The sequence below is a fragment of the Arachis stenosperma genome, chromosome 6 (genome assembly GCF_014773155.1).
Source record: "Arachis stenosperma cultivar V10309 chromosome 6, arast.V10309.gnm1.PFL2, whole genome shotgun sequence".
NCBI classification, from domain to species: domain Eukaryota; kingdom Viridiplantae; phylum Streptophyta; class Magnoliopsida; order Fabales; family Fabaceae; genus Arachis; species Arachis stenosperma.
This window is the reverse complement of record NC_080382.1, coordinates 135,813,153-135,837,638: the sequence shown is the minus strand read 5'-3', so window position 1 is coordinate 135,837,638 and position 24,486 is coordinate 135,813,153. Positions and strand designations below refer to the sequence as shown.

The window sequence follows — 24,486 nt, the reverse complement described above, 5'->3', positions numbered from 1 at the left end:
AGAGAGAAAAAGAGGGAGACAAATAGGAGGGGGAGAGAGAGAGAAAGAAAGAGAGATAGAGAAGGGAGAGAAGAAAGAAAGAGGGAGAGAGAGAGAGAGAGAGAGAGAGAGGAGGGGGAAAAAGAGGAGAAGAAGAGAGAGAGGAAGAAAGAAGGGAGGGAGAGAGAGGAGGGAGAGGAGGGAGAGAAAAAAAGGGGAGAGAGAGAGGAAGAGAGAGGGGAGAAGAGAGAAGAAGGAAGGAGAAGGAGAGGTAGAAGGGGAGAGAGAGAGAGAGGAAAAAGAGGGAGAGGGAGAAAGAGGAAGGGGTTGAGAGAGAGAGAGAGAGAAAAGAGGGAGAGGAGAGAGAGAGAGAGGAAGAGAGAGGGGAAGGAAGGGAGAGAGAGAGGGAGAGGAGAGAGAGAGAGAAGGGAGAGAGAGAGAAAGAGAGAGAGAGAAAGGGGAGAGAGAGTGAAGGGAGAAAGAGAAAGAAAGAATGTATAAAATTAATTTTGAAATTTAAATAAAACCAATTTTAATTTGGTTTAAAACTAAACTGAACCATAAAAATTGGTTTTTAATAAACTGATTTTTCATAAAAACTATGGTTTCAGTTCAGTTTTTTATTTAAAAAAACTAATTTATTTAAAACAATTTCAGTTCAGTTTCAATTCAGTTTAGTGAAACCAGTTTTTTTGCACACTCCTACTCAAAACACCCCTACTCAAAAGTATAGATGTTCATATTTTGAAGAGGATCCTAGATAAATATTTGGCAAGTTCAAACAATTCTAAACAATATATGTCATTGATAAAGTCACTATGCAAGATATGTTTTCAACCTATTACCAAACACAAACATAAACGTCAATCATCGACTTATTTATCATTTTATTGAGTTCGAACAGTTGCCGTTTAGATGTAAAAAACATGACCCAAACATCGGTTGGGAAGACTATAATAGAGAAAGTGGGGAAGGATTTGAAGACAACTACAAAATCGTACAAGCTATAATAGGGAAGACTATGTTTTCATGCATGTTCTAAATCTTGAGACAATCCATGCACTCGAGTTTCTTGAATACGTGTGTTCTAGTTGAAATAAAATAGTATTCTCGAAAATGCTATGCACAGGTACAAAAATTTAATCTGCAAACGATACGCACCGTATAAGCTAAATCAAATCTAGACTGCTATATAATCCACGCAACAGATTGGATCTTCTGATTCAATTCTACCTTCTTTCGTTTGGTAAAGAAAGCATCCCGGGGTAAGAGTTGCATTTGAGACATTCCCATTTTAAAAATAAAGGTGAATGGTGGAAGAAAATGTAAAAAATGTCTTTTAATACTAAAAATGAAAGTGAAAGATGGGCTCACGTCCCAAGTATAATATCTTCTATTAATTTCTATTTTTTTTTCCATTCTATATTCAAATATTTATTGTCAATGTTTGAGATATTTCACATAGCTTTCACATCCTCGCAAAATTTTGAAACCATGACTATGGTTTCCTTACTACTAAAGCCTGATCATGTGAAAAGTTAACAACAGAACTGTCACCAATTACATCCTGCATATACCACAAGCAATGCTTTCTGTGTTAGCTTAGAACAACACCAGAAAAAGAGAATGCAAAAACCTCAGGCAAAATATATTGAAAAGAGAGAACGTTACCTATGATTTAAGCAGTTTGGACCAAACTTTTTTCAATGGGCCAGTCAATGTTGGAGATCCTTCCACGATTCTTTCAGCTGCAGGTCCCATTTCATTGGCAATTTTCACAGATTCTGAAAGTCGGTTAAGAAGATTCATCAATGCAATTACTTCATTCCTTTGCAACTGTAGCTGAAGAACATCAAATTAAATTGTATTGGTCACTCAGTCATATTATGCTGGATTTCTTTAAATGAAAAATATGCAAGTGATACTTGAGTGTTGTTAACACCATGAATGCTCCTCAACTATCAAATGATGCGCTTATGAGAATTATAACAAGGTCAACATAGAAGCATTGATTTCAGGCTACGTGCAAAAAGGGCAAGAACAAGAACTCAAAAGGTCCAGCAAATGTACTTACCGTTCGACCAAGGTTTTCTTGACCATCATCCGAGAAGAGAATCTTTAATGCAGTCCCCAGACCAAGAACCTGAAGCTTTCCCCATAATCGACACTTCTCGCATCCTACACAATCCATCAGTGCACTGCATTCCACAAATTGATTATTAAATTGATGGCAAGATATATCAACGGAAGCAAAGAGTAAATAAAATTAAATAAGTAAAATCATAATAAAAGGAATATAAGAAGAGTCTGACTGCTTTCGGACCCTGAAAAGTTAAATTCAGCACTTGAGAAGTCCAGACAAACCCCCTCCCATCCATCAGGAGGTGGAAATTTGGAAAGCGATGCTTCAGAAACGAGAAATCAAGATTCCAAAACACAAAATATGTTGAAAGGTAGAAACATATTACTGGCTTAAAACAGAGATGGGGTAAATTTGAACTAAAATACAACTATATATCCTTTCCCCATAAACTTTTGCAAACCTAATATAAAATATTTGAAAATAGAGAAAATTCTAAAATTGCTAACCATTCATTCAAAATAATTTGGCTACATAAAGCTGTTCGGAATGGAGTAAATCACACCAAAGCACTAAGTTATCAGTGGATAATGGTAAGGCGAGCAATATGTCCAGCAGTTGTTATATGCAGTACCTGATGTTTCTGAATTGATGTTGAATTTTCTGTTTTAACTCGGGTCCACGTTGGCCTTTCCACAGCTTAGCCTCATCAAATGGAACTGGACATGCAGCTTGAAGTTCAGGGTTGTAAAGTAGCTGTTTTATCAAGGATTGTGTCTTAAGATCCTCAATAGGGTTACCAGTATCATACTCGGCCTGTTCCAGATAATCTGCAGCCTGAAGTGGTATTCAGTTGAAAGTTAAATCCAGTATTTGTAAATGATGAAATATTATGATTGATCATGTGAATTACTATAATTTTGAAGCTGGAGAATTTCCACTCACTTTTGTTACTGCTCGAAGGACAAAGAGAAATGTGAAGTACAGATTTCTGACCCGATCAGGGTATTTATGGACTCGGTCATACAACAAGCTAAGATTTTGTCCCCACTGAATAATTAAAGAGAGAGAAGTAAGTTAGACACTCTTATTGAGTAGTATTAGATTACAGAGTACTGTATTTAACATAGACGAAGTTTAGTGCATTAAAAGATCACTAACTTCAGTGTGCAAGCCACAAGGTCCATTTTTATCAAAAGAAAATTAATGAAACTTCACATCAGCATAACATAAACCAAATAACAGCCTATTTGAAATATTAAATAGGCAATGAAGTGCATAAATGATAAATCCTCAAAACTATAAATGTTTAATTCCAACAGAAATTAAACTACTGCTGAGAAGAGGAGCCTGAGATTTACCAAATTCATAGCTTCATCAAGTAGATAATCAGCAGCTATGTGTACTGAAATGGAGGAGTGAAGGCCTGATATCAATTTATACAAAATCTTTTCTTCCTGGCATAATTCTTCAGATGGATCTGCAGAAGAAAATTTTCTCAATAACAAGGGATGCAAATTAAGATAGCCAAGTCTGAGCAGCTCCATATAAACAGATAAACTTCAATGTGCCATAGGTCGTAGAGAAAACATGTCAACAATTTTCATCATCGGATTAAAGATATCTTTTTGTGAAAAGAAATGGAAGATATAGCATGACTAATGATAGTCTAATGCCCATTATCCACTCTTAAAGTTACAAACAAGATAGATGATTGCTGGAAAAAAAAATAAAAAATAAAAAAGTACAACATAAGAAGAAGTAGAGATTAAAAAAATACAGTGGTAATTTTTACGGTCATTAGTCTGTGATACATTATACGATAAGAGGAAGAAAATGTATTATCAAACTAACTAAACCTTAAAGGATTCTTATATTACTAGACAGGTTTAACCCTACATTATAAAAGTTCGCTGGTTCTGAGAATTTATGCCTCATTAAAGTAAGAGCTACAGTAGCCCAACTACCACAATTCACTGCTTAAGGGATTGGGACAAGCATTACGGGCCCAAATGGTAAAAGCAAATATGAATAAGGGAAGTGTGCAGGAGGGGTGAGGTATATATGTGTTGTGTGCTTCATCATAACAGAATCATTGTGAGAGGAGTGGGGTATAAAATGGGAAACGGACTTGAAGTTAGTGAGGAAAATATTAATATTGGGAGACACTGAGTTGCTACAGTGCTCAGAACTTGTATCTCTGTTTCTGTTATATGCACTGTCATATTTTTCCAGGTTTATAATATGTGTGTTCCTATCAATCTCACAGTATTTGAAAAACAAAAGATGAAAAGAAAACTAGAGTTTAACTACATAAGCTTTTAGAAGATGACTTACATTTGGGGCAGTTTTCGGAGTAGACAGCGTCCCATATCCTTCTCGCAGATGGACCAGTGTAACCAGTGTACCTTTCGGGATTCAATTGGAGATTCACATATGTCATCTCATCTACAAATATAAACATATTTCAGTGAGATGCTTGTTTTCCAGAAAGAAGTTCAGAATAAAATTATTGAACTCTGATATGCTGACAACATAGAAAGTACTATGCAGTATGCAGGAATTCTATGTTGCCACATATCATACAATATTAAAAGACTTAATTTGAAGTGAATAATTATTACTACAATGACGTGGCACCTTGCTTTCTGATCGATCATTAAATTGAAAATTAAACATTAAGGGTGCGTTTGGTTTGCATTTTTATTTTTTGTTTTCATTTTCAGTGTTTTCTGTTTTCTGGATTTTGTGAAGGAAAAAGTGAAAACAGGACAAAATGCAGAAAACAGAAAACACTGAAAATGAAAAGAGAAAAAGAAAACGCAAACCACAATATTTTGGGCCATGAGGTAGGTCAAACACAAACTATCAGCAAATTGGGTCTCACCCAATTTGTTTATCAATACTACTCCAATGTTTCAGTATTGATATCTGATTTCATAGGAGCACCTAAAACTATGTCTGAAAAGAATTTACATGTAAATTAATATCTACAGTGGCTCACCATTGTCAGTCTCATCATCATTTGTCCAGGGATTGTCTATTTCAGTCCATCCTCTGAAAGCTTTACTATCTAATGTACGGTCAACAGCTGCCTCAGGTTTTCCTTCTTGACAAACAAGGTCATTTAGTGAAAGGCGACCAGGCTTCTTGAATGACTCGGGGAACTCATTTTCCGGACATTCACAAACACTACAATCTCGCAACCTACACATGCCATCATCGGGCCAAAATGGACAGTCACACCATAACTTGACCTGCAACAAATACCATCAAACAGTCTTTAGCACAGGAAAAACATAAAGGTTGATAACACAATATAACATGCAACGAAGTGGTTAGCATCAATAGCATGCCCACACTATCTGTATCATTAGAGGTATCTTTTAACTATTTGAGTACAATAGTTGCATAATATCATGAGTACCTCCTTGTTCTCAATAATAATCTTCCCAAACCAACATCACCCAATAACATGAATATTGTTTTCAAACTTGAGGATAGTAAATTCAATATTTTAAAATCCATTATGCAGGTAGCATAGTTTCAACTGAAGGCCAACAATAATGTAGAAGGATTTGCATGTGCTGCACATATGAATCAGAAGTTTCATGTCTCCCTAACAAGAGTTTCATGCCATTTCTTGAGTCATCTGGTTTCTTCAGCTCTGTTCAGCTGTATATCTTATTTTTAATTCCTAGCTCATACCTCAACACAACCTTTCCACTTGAAAAACCTACATGTAAGCCTAAAGCACTCTATAAAGTCAAATCATTTATTTGGAAAACTTAGATCAATAGAATTAATACCAATGACTTCTTGCAGGTTCAAAGGCCAAGTAAGGTTATTGCCCTTGATGTATTTGTTATGTGTCGGACAAATTCAAAATCAATTAGACAAATGTTTATGCATTGTCCTATGGGTGCTTTCTGATGGAATTCCTTGTTTCTCATCTTTGGTGAGTGTTGGGTGTGCCTTGCAAGTTTAAAACCTTAGCTCAGTTTCTTTTTTTTTTTAAATATTTGTTTTGTTTGCATCACACTAATCTTACGTCCTGGCTACAGTATTTCGACCATGATAAAATTACAGCAGTTTTTATAGATGTGGTTCTCTCTAATTTCTACAAGAATTTGCACACAAAAAATACATAGTAAGACTAGAAGTTCCTCTTCCAACCTAAAGGTTTTGGATTTTATCATATTTTAATGTAACCAAGAGAATCAATACATCGAGGATTCGGATCTTAGTCAATAGGAAATTCAAGAAAAATGTATACAAGAAGTAACAACAAGCAAACCTTAAAATATCGAAAAAATGGAGTTTTCACAAGCTCTTGAAGGGATGGGTGTAACACTCCCTCATTAAGACGATTCACAGTTTCATAGTCACAACAACAATCCTCCACCATGCCACTATACTTTGGTTCACCCTGCGATCAAGAAAAAACAAAAATTAACCAATGACACTACTGAAACAAAATCAACTATAAGAAAGTTATCAAGTCACACAGCAGAGAAAAGCAATGTATGAAGAACATTTCTTCCATTAGGGGTTAGTGCAGGATTGAGAGTCTATCTAACAATGGAAATCAAAACAAGAATTTCGAAAGGAACTTCAAATGTGGGTTTAGAAAAGTGAAATTACCGGGGAACAGGGACATGCACTGAAGAGAGGAATTCTTGAAGAAGTTTTGGAAGACATGGTCACGGCAACAAAGACGCCGACAAGAGCAACCGCCACACAAACCCATCGCAAACCGCTATCCTTCTTCTTCTTCTTCTTCTCAATTTCCTTCTTCACCATCACCCCCCTCGACCTACCTCAATGCACCCAGAAAAACAACCAGTGAGAGAATCGCGGGGTTTCTGGTGGAAATCAGAAACAATTTCCACCTGTTACAATGTGAGTTGGTCCAATAGAAAGAATGGCAATCGATCCGTTGAAAGTAAGAACCCTAAGATACCAAATTCAAAGCTTGTTTTTGCTTTACTACTAGTGTCTGTTTGTGTTGTGTGTGTATTTATTATGACGAAGAAGAGTCGAAGAGGTAAGAAAACGGAGGTGTTAGTTGTGACGTGCGAATGTGATGGCCAGAATTGAAAACTGGGGCGCTGTTAATGGTGCCAAACGGTGGGCAGGAACATTCCAAGAAACGCTGCAATTTACAAGTCAATTTCTTACACCGTTGGAAGTTGAAACACTGTGGGCCCCATCCGAGGCAAACTTGTTTGGGTCAAGGCTTTCTTGTTGGGGTAGAAACAGGCCCACAGGCCCAGAGACAATTCTATGAGAAGGAGACTACCTGTCTGCCCTCTCGTCCATAGCAATTAGATATTTTTTATTTACACAAAATATTGCACTATACTTTTCAAAGAGTTTAAGGGATTTGTTAAAAAAAAAAATTTTTAATGAAAAAAGATTTTTTTTATTTTTTAATGTGTTTAAAAAATTATTAGTAGTAAAAGTAAAAGCACTAGAAAAATAAAAAAAACATCTTTTTGAGAAGCTGTAATTTACATCTTTTTTTTAAAGATTTTTTTCCTTAAAAAAAATATTTTTCATATAATAAATAAACAAAAAAGTACTTTTATATTGTTATACCCAGACATAATTGATAGATAAAAAGATCTTTTTACATAAGATATCCAAACATAAAATTACTTTTACTTCTCCATAAGATATTTTAATAAAAGATAACTCGAAAAAAATCATTTCTTAAAAATTCACCCAAACAAGCTCTAATTTTAATATTTTGATAGTGTAATTTTACACTATTTTATAATTATATTTGTTTTCTAATAATTATTTATTTAATTAATAAAAAATTATTTTTATTGATATAATATTACATAATTTAGTGACATGCAAAATAATTTTACATTGAGAGTACACAAAAAAAAAAACATAATTAACTTATAAATATTAGACTCTCATTTTTCATTTTTTGCAATATAATTATTTTGTATTAAAGTAGAACATTTCAGTTAATAGATGTATATTGTTATTGCATATTTAAATAAATTAAAAATATTTTTGTTAATAATGAAATTAAAAAATATTTTTATGAACAACAATGCATTTTTGCTGCCTAATAATGCCTTTCACTAAAAATTAACAAAAAAGCAATAAAATAAAAAATCTATCGAGAGACACATACACTAAAAATCCGAAGCCGGCGCCAAGTTCACTCCCTGGAAATGGCTGGATAAGGTTGCTTCCGTCTTCTTCTTCTTCCTCCAATCTTCTTTCTCTTTCTCTTTCTCTAACAACGTGCACGGATAATAAGAGAGGGGAAGAGACACATTCACTGATAATTCACAAACCCTAACACGGTCCCAAATGGCCACGCTTCAAGCTTCTCTTCTCTCTAAACCTTCCCTCCCATTCCCATTCTCATCTTCATACCCTTCACTTCGCCGCAACACAATTCTCTCTTTCCACTCCCTCACCTCATCCCATCCCCACCTCACGCGCCTCCGCTCCCGCCTCCCCTGCACATTCCGCCCCGACAACAGCATTACCTCCTCTTCCGAACCCCAACCTCAATCCCAATTAACTAACTCCGAACCAGATTCCGCCGAACCTGATGCCGTTGACGCCGGCGAGGTTCCAAATTCAAATTCAACGGAGGAAAAGATTGCAGTTTCGGATTGGAATGAGTCAAGTTTGGAACTTAGTTCCGAGAGTGTAGTGACTGGCAGCGAGAGTGAGGGGAAGGGTACGAATCTGAAGAAGAAGAAAGATGAGGAGGGTGTTGGTGTTGGTTCCAGGTTGCCATTTTTGGTGTTTCTTCTTGGAATTTGGGTGAAAGTGAGAGAAGCGGTGAGAAGGGCATTTTCGGAATTTTTTGATTGGTGGCCGTTTTGGCGTCAGGAGAAGCGGCTGGCGAAGTTGATCGCCGAGGCCGAGGCGAACCCGCAGGATGCCGAGAAGCAGAGTGCTCTGTTTGTTGAGCTCAACAAGCACAGGTGTGTGGCAGTGAAGTGTTTCCAAAAAAGAAAAAAGAATTGGTTACTGATTAATGAATAATGAATGAAAGAATGAATGCTTGGGGTTTGCATGCTGAATTAGTGAACTTTCTTGAGCCAAGCTTGTTCAGTTTTGACATTCCTGGGATCTTGGTGTTTATCTTTTATTTACCCGCTTCTTCAATTGATGATGATGTATATCATAATTTTACAGATAATATTGGAAAAAAGTGATAAAGAAAAGAATATATATATTTGGGGAATAGCTTGGAAGTTTTGTGTTTAAATTCATATATGGTTTCTTTATTTTCTTTTTTTATTAGTTCAAATGCAGATATTTATAAGATTTTCATCTCTTTTTGTTTTTTGTTTTTTTTTCCTAGTCCTGAGTCTGTCATCAAGCGATTCGAACAAAGGGATTGTGCTGTAGACAGTAGAGGAGTCGCAGAGTATCTTCGAGCTCTTGTAATGACTAATGCTATCACCGAATATCTTCCAGATGAGGAAATTGGAAAGCCTTCTAGTCTTCCTACTCTGGTAATTGCTTTCAGTAATTTATATTCTTGTTCTTTCTCTTTTTCTGTCTGTGTTTAATTCATGATGCCTCAATTTTTGTTAGTGGGTTTGGAAGAGTGCATGGCATCTAGTTTAGGGTCCATTAGTTAATATTAGTCTGTCTAGAGGAATTGTTCTCTTTTTCGTGCTTGCAATTACCATTTAACATATTGAGATTGTGTCGGGTCATTCAAATTTCATCTGTGACTATTTTGATCATAATGCACAAATGACGTTTGTTTCATGGTCCTGGCAAACTGTATTATCAGAAGGAAATTTCTTTCTTATTAAGTTGCAAGTTTCATGAGGGACTGCTTTTATCTTGTTTTTGTCTTTTGCATTGATTCATATGGTTCAAATTGATTTTTTTATTAACCAATCTGGTATTTTTCTGATTTGTTACCTTGTATGATCCTATTCTTATATGATGTACTTGATGACATTACTGATTATGTAAATTTGGATACTCCTATTATTAGTACTAGTGAAAGTGCCTATAAATTCATAATTTTAAAGAACAATACTAATTATTTTATTTAGAGGTAATTGTTTTATCACGTATATACCTCTCAATGACTCAATTTTAGTAAAAGGGGTATAACTGAACAAAAGTAACTATGATAAAAGTTTGTCTTAACACCTTTAATTGGTATTAGAGAAGTTAGCCCTTAATGTTAGTGAACATAATTGGGTAAAAGTATTGTGAACAATTTTTTCCCCGACCCAGTTATTAGTATTGGAGATTATTTTCATTATGGACATGAAAATTTGGATTACTTAGTGATGAAATTATATGCTGGACAAGATAGAATAAGGAATAAATGCAGCAAGGAGAAAGTTGAGATAGAAATTATTGTGGAAAAACGATGGCAAAAACTTGCCTTAGATTGTTTGATCATGTGGTACAAGGCATATTAAAACTCTCTTAATGAGAGTAGTTCAACTAGAGGATGTTCCAACAGCTACAAGGAGAGGGAGGCTAAGAAAAACTACAATGGCTTTACCTTAGGAAATCGTCATGTCGTTTGATCCATGGAACCAAGTAGTAGAACAGGGTCGTCTTGTCAATCTCTAAAATGAAATCTTCAAGTTGTATTTATTTCTTTATTTTTTTTTATTTTTTATTTATGATAGGACAAAGAAATTTTATTGGAAAAGAAGATAATATACAGAAGAGGATGAGGCATCCTCACATATGCAAAAAATATAGCTAACCCATAATTCCATAAAGGGATAACCTGTGTAACAAAAGCATGCCAGTCCCTTTGAATATAAGTTAGAGAAACTCTGTGATACATACCATGTGTTAAGCGCCAAACGAATGCCAAAATAGTAATCCTACCTCAAATGAAATCACTAGTTGAAAGGAATAGTTAAAAAACTCCAAAATATCTACCAAGCCTTTTCTGGTCTGATGGTCTGAAATATGTCCTTTTCCTTTTTCTCATTAAATTCATGATGGGTTTTATAATGGATCCTAAAAGATAATTCTTACAGTGCTATTCTTTTTAATCTCTTCTTATTTAATGTGACCCTTGTGCTCCTGGCGCTCTTGTTATTTGAAAATATTTTGAATTTTGGAAATTTCCCTGTGCCAAGATGAACTTTAAGGTGATTATAATAACAGCCTCATAGTTTACTTGTATTATAGTGTGGGCAACTAAATGGTCAACATTTTTCTTTTCAGTTGCAAGAGTTAAAGCAGCGTGCATCAGGCAATGTAGATGAGACTTTTCTTAGCCCTGGAATATCTGAGAAGCAGCCATTACATGTGATAATGGTAAAATTTATTGCAAAAGATGTTATTGTATGCTTTGCACATTTAGTGATTAACGTCTTAGTATTATTGAAATAGGTGTGCTTTGTTTTACATATTAATAAATTTAATTTTCTTAGTATTATTCTATTTTAGCCTTAGAACAACGGTTGAGTTGTCTTTGTATGACTTCAAAGTCACGGTTTCATGTCGTGGAATCAGCCACTGATGCTTGGGCACAAGGCTGCCTTATTCTATGTTTTTCTAATAAGTCATAATTTCAGATTCTATAAAATAGTCAAAAACTGCTTTTAGTACATTATGTTCCTAATCTATCTTCTTGAGGAAAAATCCTTAAAAAATGCATTATTCACTCATAGTTAATCACTCTCCTTACTGACTTTGATTCTTTGTTCATTCTTGGAATCTCTCATAGTTGTTTTATTTTTTTTTTAGGTTGATCCAAAAACTTCAAACAAATCACGTTTTGCTCAAGAGCTCATTTCGACTATTTTGTTTACTGTTGCAGTGGGATTGGTCTGGTATGAGCCTTTACTTTCTTTCTCTCCATCTATGTGTGTGTGTAGCATATAGCATGAACTCTCGTGTAGATTACTTATATTATGGCTTTATTTCTCTTCAGGTTTATGGGTGCTGCTGCACTTCAAAAATACATAGGAAGCTTGGGTGGCATTGGAACATCAGGTGTTGGGTCAAGTTCTTCCTATGCCCCAAAGGAGCTAAACAAAGAAGTTACGCCTGAAAAGGTTAACTTGTTAATCTTTTCTAACTAAAATAGATTTCTATTGAATTTTTTAAAATAGCTAATTTGCTTAATTCTATATATAAGGGCCTGGCATCTGAGATAGAACAAATTCACACACACAACAGAATTGAAGCAAACAGTGGGTGAATCCAGGTGATTGCACCCCTGAAGTAGTATTATTGAATGAGAAAAAGTGCAGAAATACAAGAACAGTAAGATAGATTGGCTGAGAGTTGGACAGCCAGCCTCTCTCCTAAGCCTAGCCTGATCTATTCCTTTCTTTTTCCATTCCCTCTCACTGCTTCCCACAACCCTTTATAGTTCCTACCTCTCTCTCATAACAGAATGCTCACTCTCTCACTCACTTTGCAGCTAGGCAAGTTAGTTACAGCTAAACAATTGTGCTGTTATTGAGTATTTTGGATGAGACCATTGTAAATGCAATATATATATAAGTAGGATGATGTGTTTTGCACTGGTAATGAGGAGGGAGGTCTACTGTTGCAGTTTTTTAATACTAACAAATGATTCATTTTGAATTTCCTTATTTGTTGCATAGGTAATGTCTATTGCATGCTGAAAATATCACTAAATCAGAAATTTGGTGGTACTCATGATCTTTTGGTTTAATCCCCCCCTAAAATTAATCTTCCAGAATGTCAAGACATTCAAGGATGTGAAAGGTTGTGATGATGCAAAGCAAGAACTTGAGGAGGTTGTGGAGTACTTAAAAAATCCCACCAAGTTTACACGCCTTGGAGGAAAGCTGCCTAAGGTCTGAGGATTCTTTTTAATTTTTTCACGTGATAGCTTTTGATTACAATTCAGTTTCTAGTTCAAACTTATTTGATTGTTGTTTCTTAGTCAGCACACCTACGTTTCCACCCTTGTTTTCTAGTTGATGGGACCCTATGTAAATTGTTCTGTTCCTCAGATGCCTTGGAAGGAAAGCTTCCTTGGTCTGGAGAATTTCTTTCTATTATTTTGTGTCTTTATATTGGTTTCTACCTGAGGCCTTTTCTTCGTATTTCATCTTGTAGTTTAAATTCACATGATTCTTGTTTCTTAATCAGCAGAACTATGTTTCCAGTTCCACCCATGCTTTTTGGTTAACAGGGTATTTAATCCCTCTTTTTATACAATTTGTGTTTGACACAATAACATGCATATATTTGTTTGGTCATCATAATATTAGTGAATTCTTCTTATTTGTTTTCATGTCATCTTATGCCGAGTAATATGCTTGTCTGATGGTAAAATCATGTTTTCTAGAGTTCATTATTTGTTATTTGCATATCTCTAGTTTATCAAGTGCCAGAGCCTCAGCTTTCCTTTTTTTTCAGGGTATTCTCTTGACAGGGGCACCAGGAACCGGAAAAACTCTTCTTGCCAAGGTTATTTACTTTCTGTTGACATATTTTATTATAGCTTTTAATCTATGTGCTTCTGGTATTTATTTTTAATTCTTGATGTGCCATGTTGTTATTGTTATGTGTTTAGGAAGTTCTTGGCAGGATATATCTGGACATTGGTTCTTGTATCTCAATTTGATAATTCTTACTTCTGATAGTGTTTGCTTTATCTGGGACCTTGAAGGCTATAGCTGGAGAAGCCGGTGTGCCGTTTTTCTATCGGGCAGGGTCTGAATTTGAGGAGATGTAAGTCTTCTTTTGTTTCTATATTTATGTCTTAAGTTTGAGCATTTAACACATTATATATTGTCTTGAGATTGGAGACATGATACTGGAATATAATGAGCTAACATTATATATTCGTTTAGTATATGATGCCTAAACAATATCGCCGTTGAGAGATTGGAAAGACTATGCTACATAGATAGCTTTACTTTTGATTGGTATTTGCTCTTGCAAGGGGATCTATTGCCCTCCATCTTGTATTATTCTTCTTTCCTCGTAAGTCTATTCTGCTTTTATTCAAATAAATTAAAAGGCTGGGAGAGTAGACAGATGTAACTGTAGGAATAGTAAAAAGCTAAAACTGCATGGTGATTCATCTATTGTTATATGAAAAACATTTAGTATGTATGATTTTCTGCTGGTTGTGATGAAATTAGTTTAAATGTCAGAAATGTCCTCTATTTTTCATGTGTTATCTTAATAACAATACAAAGTGTAATCTTTATTCCTTTTGACAATTGCAATTTGTAATAGTACGTCTGGAGATACATTACAGCCATATGTTATCACATTAAGGCATGTTGTGAAATGATAGCTAGGCATGATAATTTTGGTATCACTTCTCAGGTTTGTTGGAGTTGGTGCTCGACGTGTAAGATCTTTGTTTCAAGCAGCTAAGAAAAAGGTTTGTTATGATCAACATTCTCGTAGAATTTTATGTTGCTTTGGTTTACTTTGTAGCAGGTCCTTTTGTTCTGAATGTGGAATACTTGGTCTTATATTTATGTAGGCTCCTTGTATCATTTTCATTGATGAAATTGATGCTGTTGGATCAACAAGGAAACAGTGGGAGGGTCATACTAAGAAGACATTGCATCAGTTACTTGTTGAGATGGATGGGTTTGAGCAGAATGAGGTATCCGGGAACAATTTCAAGTGTAAATGTTCCTCGTTGGTTTTGGCAAATTTATTAATAATTTTTATCTTCCAGGGAATAATATTAATGGCAGCAACAAACTTGCCTGATATTCTTGATCCAGCTTTAACAAGACCCGGTAGATTTGATCGCCATGTAAGTACTGTTATACCTTTTTACCACTTTTATTTCTCTCTTCACTAATAGTATTCTTTATCCAAACTAAAACTTCAAAAAATAAATTTCCAAAGAAACCTTACAATATACCACTACGAACTTGCTAGAGTTGCTCAATTATCATTGTTGTGTATTTGATGGATCCTAAACATAAGTTTCCTTCTGCAATGTGAACCTGTTCAATCCTTTTATCTAAGCCTGATCATGTTATAGGAACTTGTTGAACTATTTTGAATTAGTGTGCTGGAGGTTTACATTACTTAACTGAATACATAAGGTAAGACGACTAACATATATTTCCAAATCCAGATTGTTGTACCAAATCCAGATGTACGTGGTCGGCAAGAAATATTGGAGCTCTACCTACAAGATAAACCTCTGGCTGATGATGTAGATGTTAAAGCGATAGCCCGTGGTACCCCAGGATTCAATGGGGCAGGTGAACTGTTATGAATTTTGTTTGACATATTTATTTCAAAATATCTTGAATCTTATCCCTCTTCAAGATCCTGTCAATGATGATCTCTGTTGTTATTTATTCCTTTAAATTAGATCTTGCAAACCTGGTAAACATTGCTGCCATTAAAGCTGCGGTTGAAGGTGCAGAGAAACTAACAGCTGGACAATTGGAATTTGCAAAAGACAGAATAATCATGGGTACAGAGAGGAAAACAATGTTTATATCAGATGAGTCTAAAAAGGTATGTGTATATGCTTGGAATATGATTTACCACATCAAATTATGTATTGTGTTATATGATCATAGTGAACAACAGCTTTTGAAGCCAATCTCCTTAAGTATTGATGTACAGTTCCAGTTCATATCTAACTTTTGCCATTGGATGATATTCAGATTCACAAGTGAAGGAAACACTTCTCTTGTACTTCTTGTAGGTGGTTTTTTTTATTTTTTTGTGGGATAGAGAGAAAGTATATTAGGAGTGAAGAAAATAAGCACAATACATCCTCACATACAGTAGACACCATGTAACAAACTAACAATGCATGCTGATCCCTTTGAAATTTGAATAGCAGCTAATGGACCACCATCAGACAGACTACCGGCCATGCCATCCTAGCTTGCTTTCCATAGTGTTGCAGTTCAAGAAAGTACTGCAGAATAGTATGGAGGAACTTGGATGTGATATGTTACAAGTTACAAGTAAATGTGGAAATTATGATCCTGTGTTTGAAGTGTGGATCTGGTGGGACTTGCTTTTAGTTCTAGTAGTTGGAATGTCTGCCAATTATCACGACTGAAGATTTCTGTAATTGATAGTGGGCATAATGATTCGAGATAAAAACATAGCTACAGGTCTAAACTTGCTTTGACAAGTAGCACTCTGCAAACGGCACACAATGCCATTGATATTCACAGGAAAATAGATGCGACTATTTATGAGGCAATAATAATGTGTTTGAGCCGTTTCGTTAGACACTCCCATGATATATGAACCTGATGTACCAAGTCACGTTGCTTTCCAATTTTCATAAGAGTCTAATATTGTGTATAATAATATTTCACCTCTTATAGAAAATTTTCAAATAATGTAAAAAACATTGTTTATAGAATAATAGCTTTAGTTTACAGTTATTCAGTTAATCAAATATTAATATTATAGTTGTTTGCTTATGTATGGCACTGTTATTCCTGAATTTCAGCTCACTGCTTATCATGAGAGTGGCCATGCAATCGTTGCCCTTAACACTGATGGTGCACATCCTATCCACAAGGCAACAATCATGCCCCGCGGCTCTGCTTTAGGGATGGTTACGCAGCTTCCATCAAGTGATGAGACATCAATTAGCAAGAAACAGTTGCTAGCTCGCCTTGATGTATGTATGGGAGGAAGAGTTGCAGAAGAGCTTATATTTGGTCAAGATTATGTCACAACTGGAGCAAGTAGTGATCTTCACACAGCTACTGAACTTGCCCAATATATGGTAATTTTCAGCTTCCCATTCAAGTGATGTCTCTGGCTATATGTCTCTGTTTCATAGGCTGGTATATATTGGTTACAGAGGGACTTTAGAGTTGTGTCCTTTTAACTGCTTGTACATTCCTTTCAGTGATGGTCAATTGTTACTTTGGAAGTTGGTTAACTACTTGTAACACAAAGAAAGACCTTTCCTCTCACTAAAAATGAGTGATTGGATGCTTCTGTTTCTTTTGTTTGTTGTTTTAAATAAATCCAAATCAAATGTGCTTATTATCCATTTTTACATCCTTCTCTGCAACAGGTTTCAAATTGTGGGATGAGTGATGCAATTGGACCAATTCATATAAAAGAGCGGCCAAGTTCTGAAATGCAGTCGCGTATAGATGCAGAGGCAAGTGTTATGAATCTACTATCTATCTATCGTCTAAACCATTTTGACTTTGAAATATTGTTTCATTTCTTAAATGAAAAAACCGCAATGCTTAAATTTACTTGTTCTGCAGGTTGTAAAACTTCTTAGAGAAGCATATGATCGTGTGAAAGCCCTTTTGCGGAAGGTTTGTCAAGTTGATTTTGTTGTATCTTTTATATGTTAAGATGATGAAGGAAAGAAATTACGAAGTTTAGCATATCAAGAATCCTCTTCAATGTAAGAGTAAAAGTGTATAACACAAGGCCACAGGGCCAAAGGAAGACATCAATAAAACTTCATGGAATTAGGTTTATATACTAATAAAATGTCTGGCTGTATGAGCATGGCTATATGTTGATGATTAAAAATATGTGGTCAACCTTATACAGCATATGGTATATGCTGGTCGCTGGTGCTAATAACTTTGTTATTTCTTCAGCATGAGAAGGCGTTGCATGCGCTGGCAAATGCATTACTCGAGTATGAGACACTGACTTCAGAAGAAATCCGGCGAATACTTCTACCATACCAGGAAGGAAGACTATCAGAACAACAGGAACAAGAAGCAGCAGAAGGGGACCTTGTACTGGTGTAATCTTTCTCTCCACTTCCTGTCTGTTACTTCTAACAACAATAGGGGAAGTTCTGTACAGTATACCTAGAATCCATACAGGTATTTTTTATAATCCAATTTCTGCAGTGTCCCCCTTCATTGTGCATGTTATGATTATCATAAGATGCTTATAGGAAGTAATTTATACATCTTTGGTTATCTCTGAAGCAACTAGTCGTCCGTCCTGCTCACAATGACAATTTCCTTCTGTTGCTGAGAGCAATATTTTTTAGAGAGAACTATGTATTTGTAGAAATATGTTTATTGAACATATTAAGATTTGTGTTAATTAGTCTGCACAGTCATTTCCTTATCTAATTGTTTATTATGAGACCCAAAGTGTAATTTTGGCAAGGTTAATTTGTCAATTAAATGGATATGATAGACAAATAAAATCAAGTGATCTATGCATTTTCTGAATTGAATTAAAAATGTTTCAGATGTTCAATTGTTGTTCTCTAATTCAATTTGCTACATGCTCAATACTGCGTCCAAAGCTGGAAGTGAGTTAAGCCAGCTCATGAGCCAGCTCGAGTTCGACTCGTTAATAGTTTGATAAGCTGAGATCGTGAGCTGAGCTCGAGCCTGGAATTGAGTTCATAAATTAAATGAGTGGAGTTTGAGCTTGAATAAGCTCAACTCATTAACTCGTAAGTTGACTAGATTATATATATATAAGACATAAATTAAAAATTTATAATTAATAGAGACACAATATATAAGTTAGAATTTAATGATATAGAATTATAGATTATGTTCCTGTTATTTAAGCCAACTCGTGAGTTTGAGTTGGCTCATGAGGTTATGGTGAGCCAAATTTAAGTTTAAGAAATAGGCTCGATTGTTAATGAGTTGAGCCATGAGCCAAGCTCAATTTTTGTGAGCCAAGCTTGAGCTTGGTCTAGCTTGGCTCACTTCTAGCCTTAACTGCGTCAGCGGAAAACTAATTGATAATTAAGGGATTGTTTGTCAATTGGGATTTTAGAGGAGATAAAGAATGATTTGTGATACAAAAATTCAAAATTTAATTCTAAACCTTCTTTCGTCTTTATTTTCTTCCAAAACCCAAACTCACAAAAATTCTAAAGTGGCTTTGGAATATACCATCTTGAAAATTTTATCGGATTGGTCAAGTGGTGATGGATTGGTCGAGTGGTGATGCAGTTTAGATCTGCGATGGATTATTTGTTGGCCTGTCAAATTGGGAGATACCATGGCCAACCAAAAAGAAAAAGTATAGTATATATTTTGATCAAATTATATTTAGAAATTTTATAATTTTTTATACCATTGTTGATTATAATGGCATACTTAAGAGAGACACAAAAATAGTTTATGGTAATTTTCTTCCAATAATACGACAGAACAAAATAGTATTAATTAATATATATACTAGTGTTAATGTATAGTTTTACAGTTTAATTTGACATGGTAAATTAAAAATAATATTTTATAATTATAAAATTTTTTAGTTTAGTATAACACTGTCATTGTAATCATGTATCTCAAGTCTAAATCGAAAATGATATATGAGAATAAATAGTTGTTAGAATTGAAGTCACAATATTTAGTTACTCTTAATTAATTAAGCTAAATAAATGGGAAATAACGTTAGGTTAATGTTAATTAAGCTTGTAAATAAAATTTTAATTTTATATATAATAAAAATAGATAATATATGTAAAAAATTAATCATCCATACAAAAATACAAATAGCTTTATATTTATATAATTATACTCAAATTTTATGTTCAATATAATTAATTTAGAATTACATTTATAATCAAATACTATAAAAAATATAGTCGAAATCATTCATTTTTATAATAAAACTTAACATTATTGAAAACAATATTATTTTATTCTCCAACAGCCTAAAATAAAAATCCTCAACTTATTTGATTTTCCTTGTTTTACTTTACGGCTGATTTTTTTAGATATGATTTGGGGGTGTGAGTTATGCTGGGATATGATGATTACGGGTGATTTACACTGTTATGACGACGTTGCTTTTTTGGAATTTTGGGAGAAGAAATCGGAGGCACCGATTTGAAGCAGGGAGGAATCGGTCCCATCGATTTGTGTGAGTGAGAGGTTGATGGGTATGAAATCGGTACCACCGATTTGAGCTAGGGAGAGGCTAATGAGTATTAAATCGGTGCCACCGATTTGTGGGTGCTGGAAGACGTTTGCTAAGAGTGCAGTAATCGGTCCCACCGATTACTGGAGGCAGAGAATTTTATTTTAATCCGGGGTGCACCAATCGGACCCACCGATTTGGGTGTGCAGCGGTCGGTCCCTCCGATTTGCCCTTAGTCAACACAAAAAGCGGATGGTGGTATCACAGAAGCCCCATTTCTTCCTCGTCAGCTAATGTTCATCCTCTTCTCCTCTCTTCTCTTCTCTGATTCTTCTCCTTCATTTTTGTAAAAGAAATTCCTGTGAGGTTGAGAATAGTTAGTGTTATGGATGATAGAGTTGTATTGAAGATTTATTATTACGGACAGATCTTATTACAAACATATGAGGGAGTTCAATTTGTGTGTGAAAATCCATTAGATGTTATTCCGTTCACATTGTCATTTGAGGAGTTGAAAGGTGTGATTTGTGAGAAGATAGATTCTCAAAGATGTAGGAGGATATCGTGTATTTTGTACAGGTATCCTTTACCTGTGTTTGGTGGGTTTGTTCAATTTCAGACCAAGTATGTGATGGACGAAGCGAGTATGCAGGAAATGTTTTCAATGTACATGGAAAATCGTCACCGAATGTCGTGCATCGAGTTATATATTGAGTTTGAGCAATCTGAAGCGGACCGTAACATTGAATTGGAAGATTATAATAGTGAAAGCGAAGATGAATTTGAAAGTAACTATGAGATCGTCGGTCCAGGTGAGGACGAAGAAGCAGCTGGCGGCGCCATGAACGCAGATGTGGCGGAAGTTGCAAATGCACTAGCAAACCCGCATCCGTTTCAGGAGCCTTCTTTCATGCAGTTGTTGGATTTGGAGGCTATGCACGCACCGGAGTTTCCGCAATATATGAATCCAGGTGCGTAAACCTAGGTAGCTACGTGAATCTATGAAGTAGCAGATCGATAAGTCAGATGAGTAATGTATGTGATATGTGACCAGGCATTTGTGACCATAGCGTTTGATTTTTTTATTAATTAATAGTTCTTTGTTGTGAATGATATTTAGTTGTTGTTTACATAGATGGAATAGCGAAAAATAAGACTATAACGATCTTACATAATAAAGTGTGTTTATTAATTGAGTTGTAATGAAAGACTTCTTACTGAGTACATAATGAAGCATTTATTACTTTTGATGTATGCAGCCCCTCCTGTTGTGGCGGATGGTGAGTTCACAGTGGGGATGGAATTCAGTTCAAGGGAGGCAGTAATCAAGGCAATGAAAGATTATACCATCCGGAGAGGTGTGGACTATCGAGTATATGAGTCGGAATCGACGACATTCTATGCCAAATGTACAGAATATGGGAATGGTTGTGACTGGTTGATCAGGGTAACCAAAATGCAGAAGAAGTACTGTTGGGAGATAAGGAGGTACAATGGAAGTCATACTTGTACCAGGTCTACTATTTCTCAAGGCCATTCGAAGCTTGATTCCAAGACAGTTGCAGAAGCAATAAAGCCGTTGGTAGAGGTTGACCCGTCTATAAAGGTGAAATCAGTAATTGCTGATATCCAGTCAAAGTTTAACTACACCATCAGTTATCGCAAGACTTGGTTAGCAAAGCAGCAGGCGGTCGAATCAATTTTCGGAAGTTGGGAAGCATCGTATGAAGCTTTGCCGATATGGTTTGAGGCCATGTGCCACAAAGAGCCATCAGCAGTGGTTCACTTTGAAACAATGCCAGCTTACCAGGGGGATGATTTGGTTCTTGATATACGTGTTCTACATAGAGTCTTCTGGAGTTATTACCCCTGTATAAGGGCCTTCAGACACTGCAAGCCAGTGGTGCAGGTGGACGGGACTCATTTGTATGGAAAATATAAGGGTTGTTTATTGGTTGCAGTCTCACAAGATGGTAATAACAACATCGTGCCTATTGCATTTGCCATAGTGGAGGGAGAGACTTCTGATGCATGGCACTTTTTTCTGAGCAACCTGCGTCAACATGTGGTGACACGTGATGGTGTCGGACTAATCTCTGATCGACACGATTCGATTAGGTCAGCTATTGAACAAAGTAATGGGGCGTGGTCTCCTCCAAGAGCTTTCCATATATTTTGTATCCGGCATATTGAGTCCAACTTCTTGAGGAAGTTCAAAGCACCTTACCTGCAGAAGCTTATCGTCAACATTGGTAAGTTTGTATAGAATGAACTTTGAATTTATTGTAAGTACGATCAAATAGAATGGTGTTCATAGTTGACTGAATGTTTTTCATAGGATACTCGAGGACGACCAGGGAGTACCAGATGCGCTATTAGTTGCATGCCACTCGATGCATTCAAAAGATATAAGTGGCACTGTGGCACTCCACATAACCGAATTATGACGGATGGCTAAAGGAATTACGTCTGGGTCGATGTATCCAATGCCATAAGCCTGCCAAACAAACTGGACACATCGAACCAGTCAGATGATTACACAATAATTACTTCACTTAAGAAGTTACATAAGGTACTTGTATTTTACACAATACCTGTCCTTCTTGTAGATCATCCAACAACCTCCTGTAGTGCGCAAGCGTTTTATATCGGTAGGCATAGTTTTGACGGTCCTAGTTATGCCACCTGCAGACGGACAATCCATTTGTTAACTTATCTTACCATAAACAGAATACAATTTCTATCAATTCTTTCAATGCATACTTTAATCAAAATTACCTGTTTGCAATTGGAAACACTCGGGGATTGCCAGGAATCGGCGCTAGAAATGGTAGCCGGATCCAAGCCCAACTGACCAACAGTGTCAGTGGACTGTCCATCTTCTTGCAGTCGACACGAGTTGCCCTACACAATGATCTATACAAGTGTGCCAGGCATGCCGAACCCCCAACTAAACTGTATGATCCACCGAAGTTGCGGAGCAAAGGTAAAAATTTTCAGTGCACCCCTGCACCCGACTTATCTGCAAACATAATTTTCCCAAATAACAACATTATGTGACACTTTACATACACCTGCATGTGCACATCATCATTCAACACTATACGATCTCTCACACCCCTAAACCACGTTAATTTTATAAAGCTCCCTCTACAGTCATTTTTGCTGGGTGCAATTTCAAATTGGTGCAAGCACTCGGCTTCTAATGCCTCAAAGCTACTCATAGTCGGACCTGTAACCGGAAGACCATTTGTTGACAGACCGAGAATTACCGCCACATCCTCCAAGGTCACGGCACACTCACCAACCGAAAAATGAAAAGTATGAGTCTCGGGCCGCCATCTCTCAATCAGAGCATTAACCATTGCTGACTGGCCTTTAATAACTCCAATTTGGGATACATAATAAAATCCAGTCTCGCGTAACTGTGCCTCAACAATTTGGTTATATGGATCCGGCGGGTGTAAATGATCGCACATGAACATCCTTGAAGCCTACAATACCACATTTTCTAGTATAAGAACAAGTATAATATAACTATATTATTCAAAAACACAATTATGCTTAACATGTCCATTAAAACTAATTCCCAGCATAATTGCAATTCAAACATACACATTAAATCTGTTATACAAAAATTCTTCAATCATATGCATTATCTTATAACAGAAATTAATTAACCTTACACAGTAAATCAGCCTCTATTATTATTATTATTATTATTATTATTATTATTTTCTCTTTCATTCATTATTTTTTACAAACATTTATTTTTTCTTTTTTTTAAATAATATACATAAAAAAAAAACCCAGTTCATCCTCACCGGTACAAACATTCATCTCCATACATACATACATACAAGGTTTATTCCTATTTTTATTTCTATTTCTAACCACCTAATAATAAAATTATACATACATACATGTTTAATTTCTGATTTCTACTTAGTGCCATTATAATATATATTGTTAATAAAATCTAAAATTATCACTATTATTATCATTAAATAAAATTATTAAAAAATAAAAACTTACATAATTTGGATCTCCAAAATAATTAACAATATGAAGCTCCGGTTGATTTACTTCCTTGGTTTTCCTTTTTTTTGGCATTTTTATTCAATTTTTTCACTGAGATAAGGGTGGTCCAACAATAATAAAATGGTGGGGTTGAGAGTAAGCAGAAAGGGAAAGTTATTGTGAGAGTGAAAGAGATAGTGTTGGAGGGTGAAAGAGATAAGGGTATCCGATTTTGAGTGGGTGAAACACGCATAAGGAGTCACGGGCCACCAGGAGCCAGTTGCATGCGCGACGCGTGGCAAGGGGGTCACCAATCGGTGCCACCGATTTGCGCCCCTACCCCTTCCTGAAATCGGTCCCACCGATTTCCTTTCCCCCATCGGTGCCACCGATTTCTTCAACAACGCCGTCACATCTCCGTCAAACACCCAAAAACCCCATAACACTGCGAAACATCAGTACCTTCCCCATATCAAAATTAAAAAACTCTTACTTTACTTTCTAGTTTTTACTTCCTTTTATTATGTATCTTTCATTCTTTCCCTTTCGTCCAAACAAAGTCTATACCTTTTGTCATGGGAAAGACA

The 24,486-nt window shown here is 35.7% G+C and overlaps 3 protein-coding genes across 4 annotated transcripts; 2 read left to right on the top strand and 1 right to left on the bottom strand.

The window, feature by feature from the left end:
* Positions 1-1,331: 1,331 nt before the first annotated feature.
* Positions 1,332-7,201, bottom strand: LOC130936171 (endoplasmic reticulum oxidoreductin-2-like). Of its 2 annotated transcripts, none has more exons than XR_009068074.1 (10): positions 6,704-7,201; positions 6,357-6,488; positions 5,064-5,316; positions 4,397-4,507; positions 3,421-3,539; positions 3,005-3,109; positions 2,694-2,896; positions 2,054-2,177; positions 1,651-1,763; positions 1,332-1,546 (listed from the first exon to the last, which is right to left on the bottom strand). XR_009068074.1 is itself a non-coding variant. In XM_057866194.1 (10 exons), the coding sequence occupies exons 1-9, from the start codon at positions 6,860-6,862 to the stop codon at positions 1,651-1,653; spliced, it is 1,377 nt and encodes a 458-aa protein (XP_057722177.1). In that variant the 5' UTR covers positions 6,863-7,200; the 3' UTR covers positions 1,332-1,546. The 2 variants fall into 2 exon arrangements, 1 of the variants encoding a protein (XP_057722177.1); XM_057866194.1 differs by having other exon boundaries at positions 1,651-1,821; positions 6,704-7,200.
* Positions 7,202-8,226: 1,025 nt separating this feature from the next.
* On the top strand, positions 8,227-18,247 carry LOC130935266 (ATP-dependent zinc metalloprotease FTSH 11, chloroplastic/mitochondrial). The gene is made up of 17 exons (XM_057864946.1): positions 8,227-9,027; positions 9,411-9,564; positions 11,270-11,362; positions 11,795-11,880; positions 11,982-12,105; positions 12,760-12,879; positions 13,448-13,498; positions 13,701-13,762; positions 14,369-14,426; positions 14,532-14,657; positions 14,733-14,813; positions 15,144-15,273; positions 15,387-15,535; positions 16,497-16,778; positions 17,076-17,165; positions 17,278-17,331; positions 17,626-18,247. The coding sequence occupies exons 1-17, from the start codon at positions 8,399-8,401 to the stop codon at positions 17,779-17,781; spliced, it is 2,445 nt and encodes an 814-aa protein (XP_057720929.1). The 5' UTR covers positions 8,227-8,398; the 3' UTR covers positions 17,782-18,247.
* A 2,017-nt stretch (positions 18,248-20,264) lies between these two features.
* LOC130934728 (uncharacterized) lies at positions 20,265-22,145 on the top strand. The gene is made up of 2 exons (XM_057864269.1): positions 20,265-20,850; positions 21,139-22,145. The coding sequence occupies exons 1-2, from the start codon at positions 20,265-20,267 to the stop codon at positions 22,143-22,145; spliced, it is 1,593 nt and encodes a 530-aa protein (XP_057720252.1).
* The last annotated feature ends 2,341 nt before the right edge of the window (positions 22,146-24,486 follow it).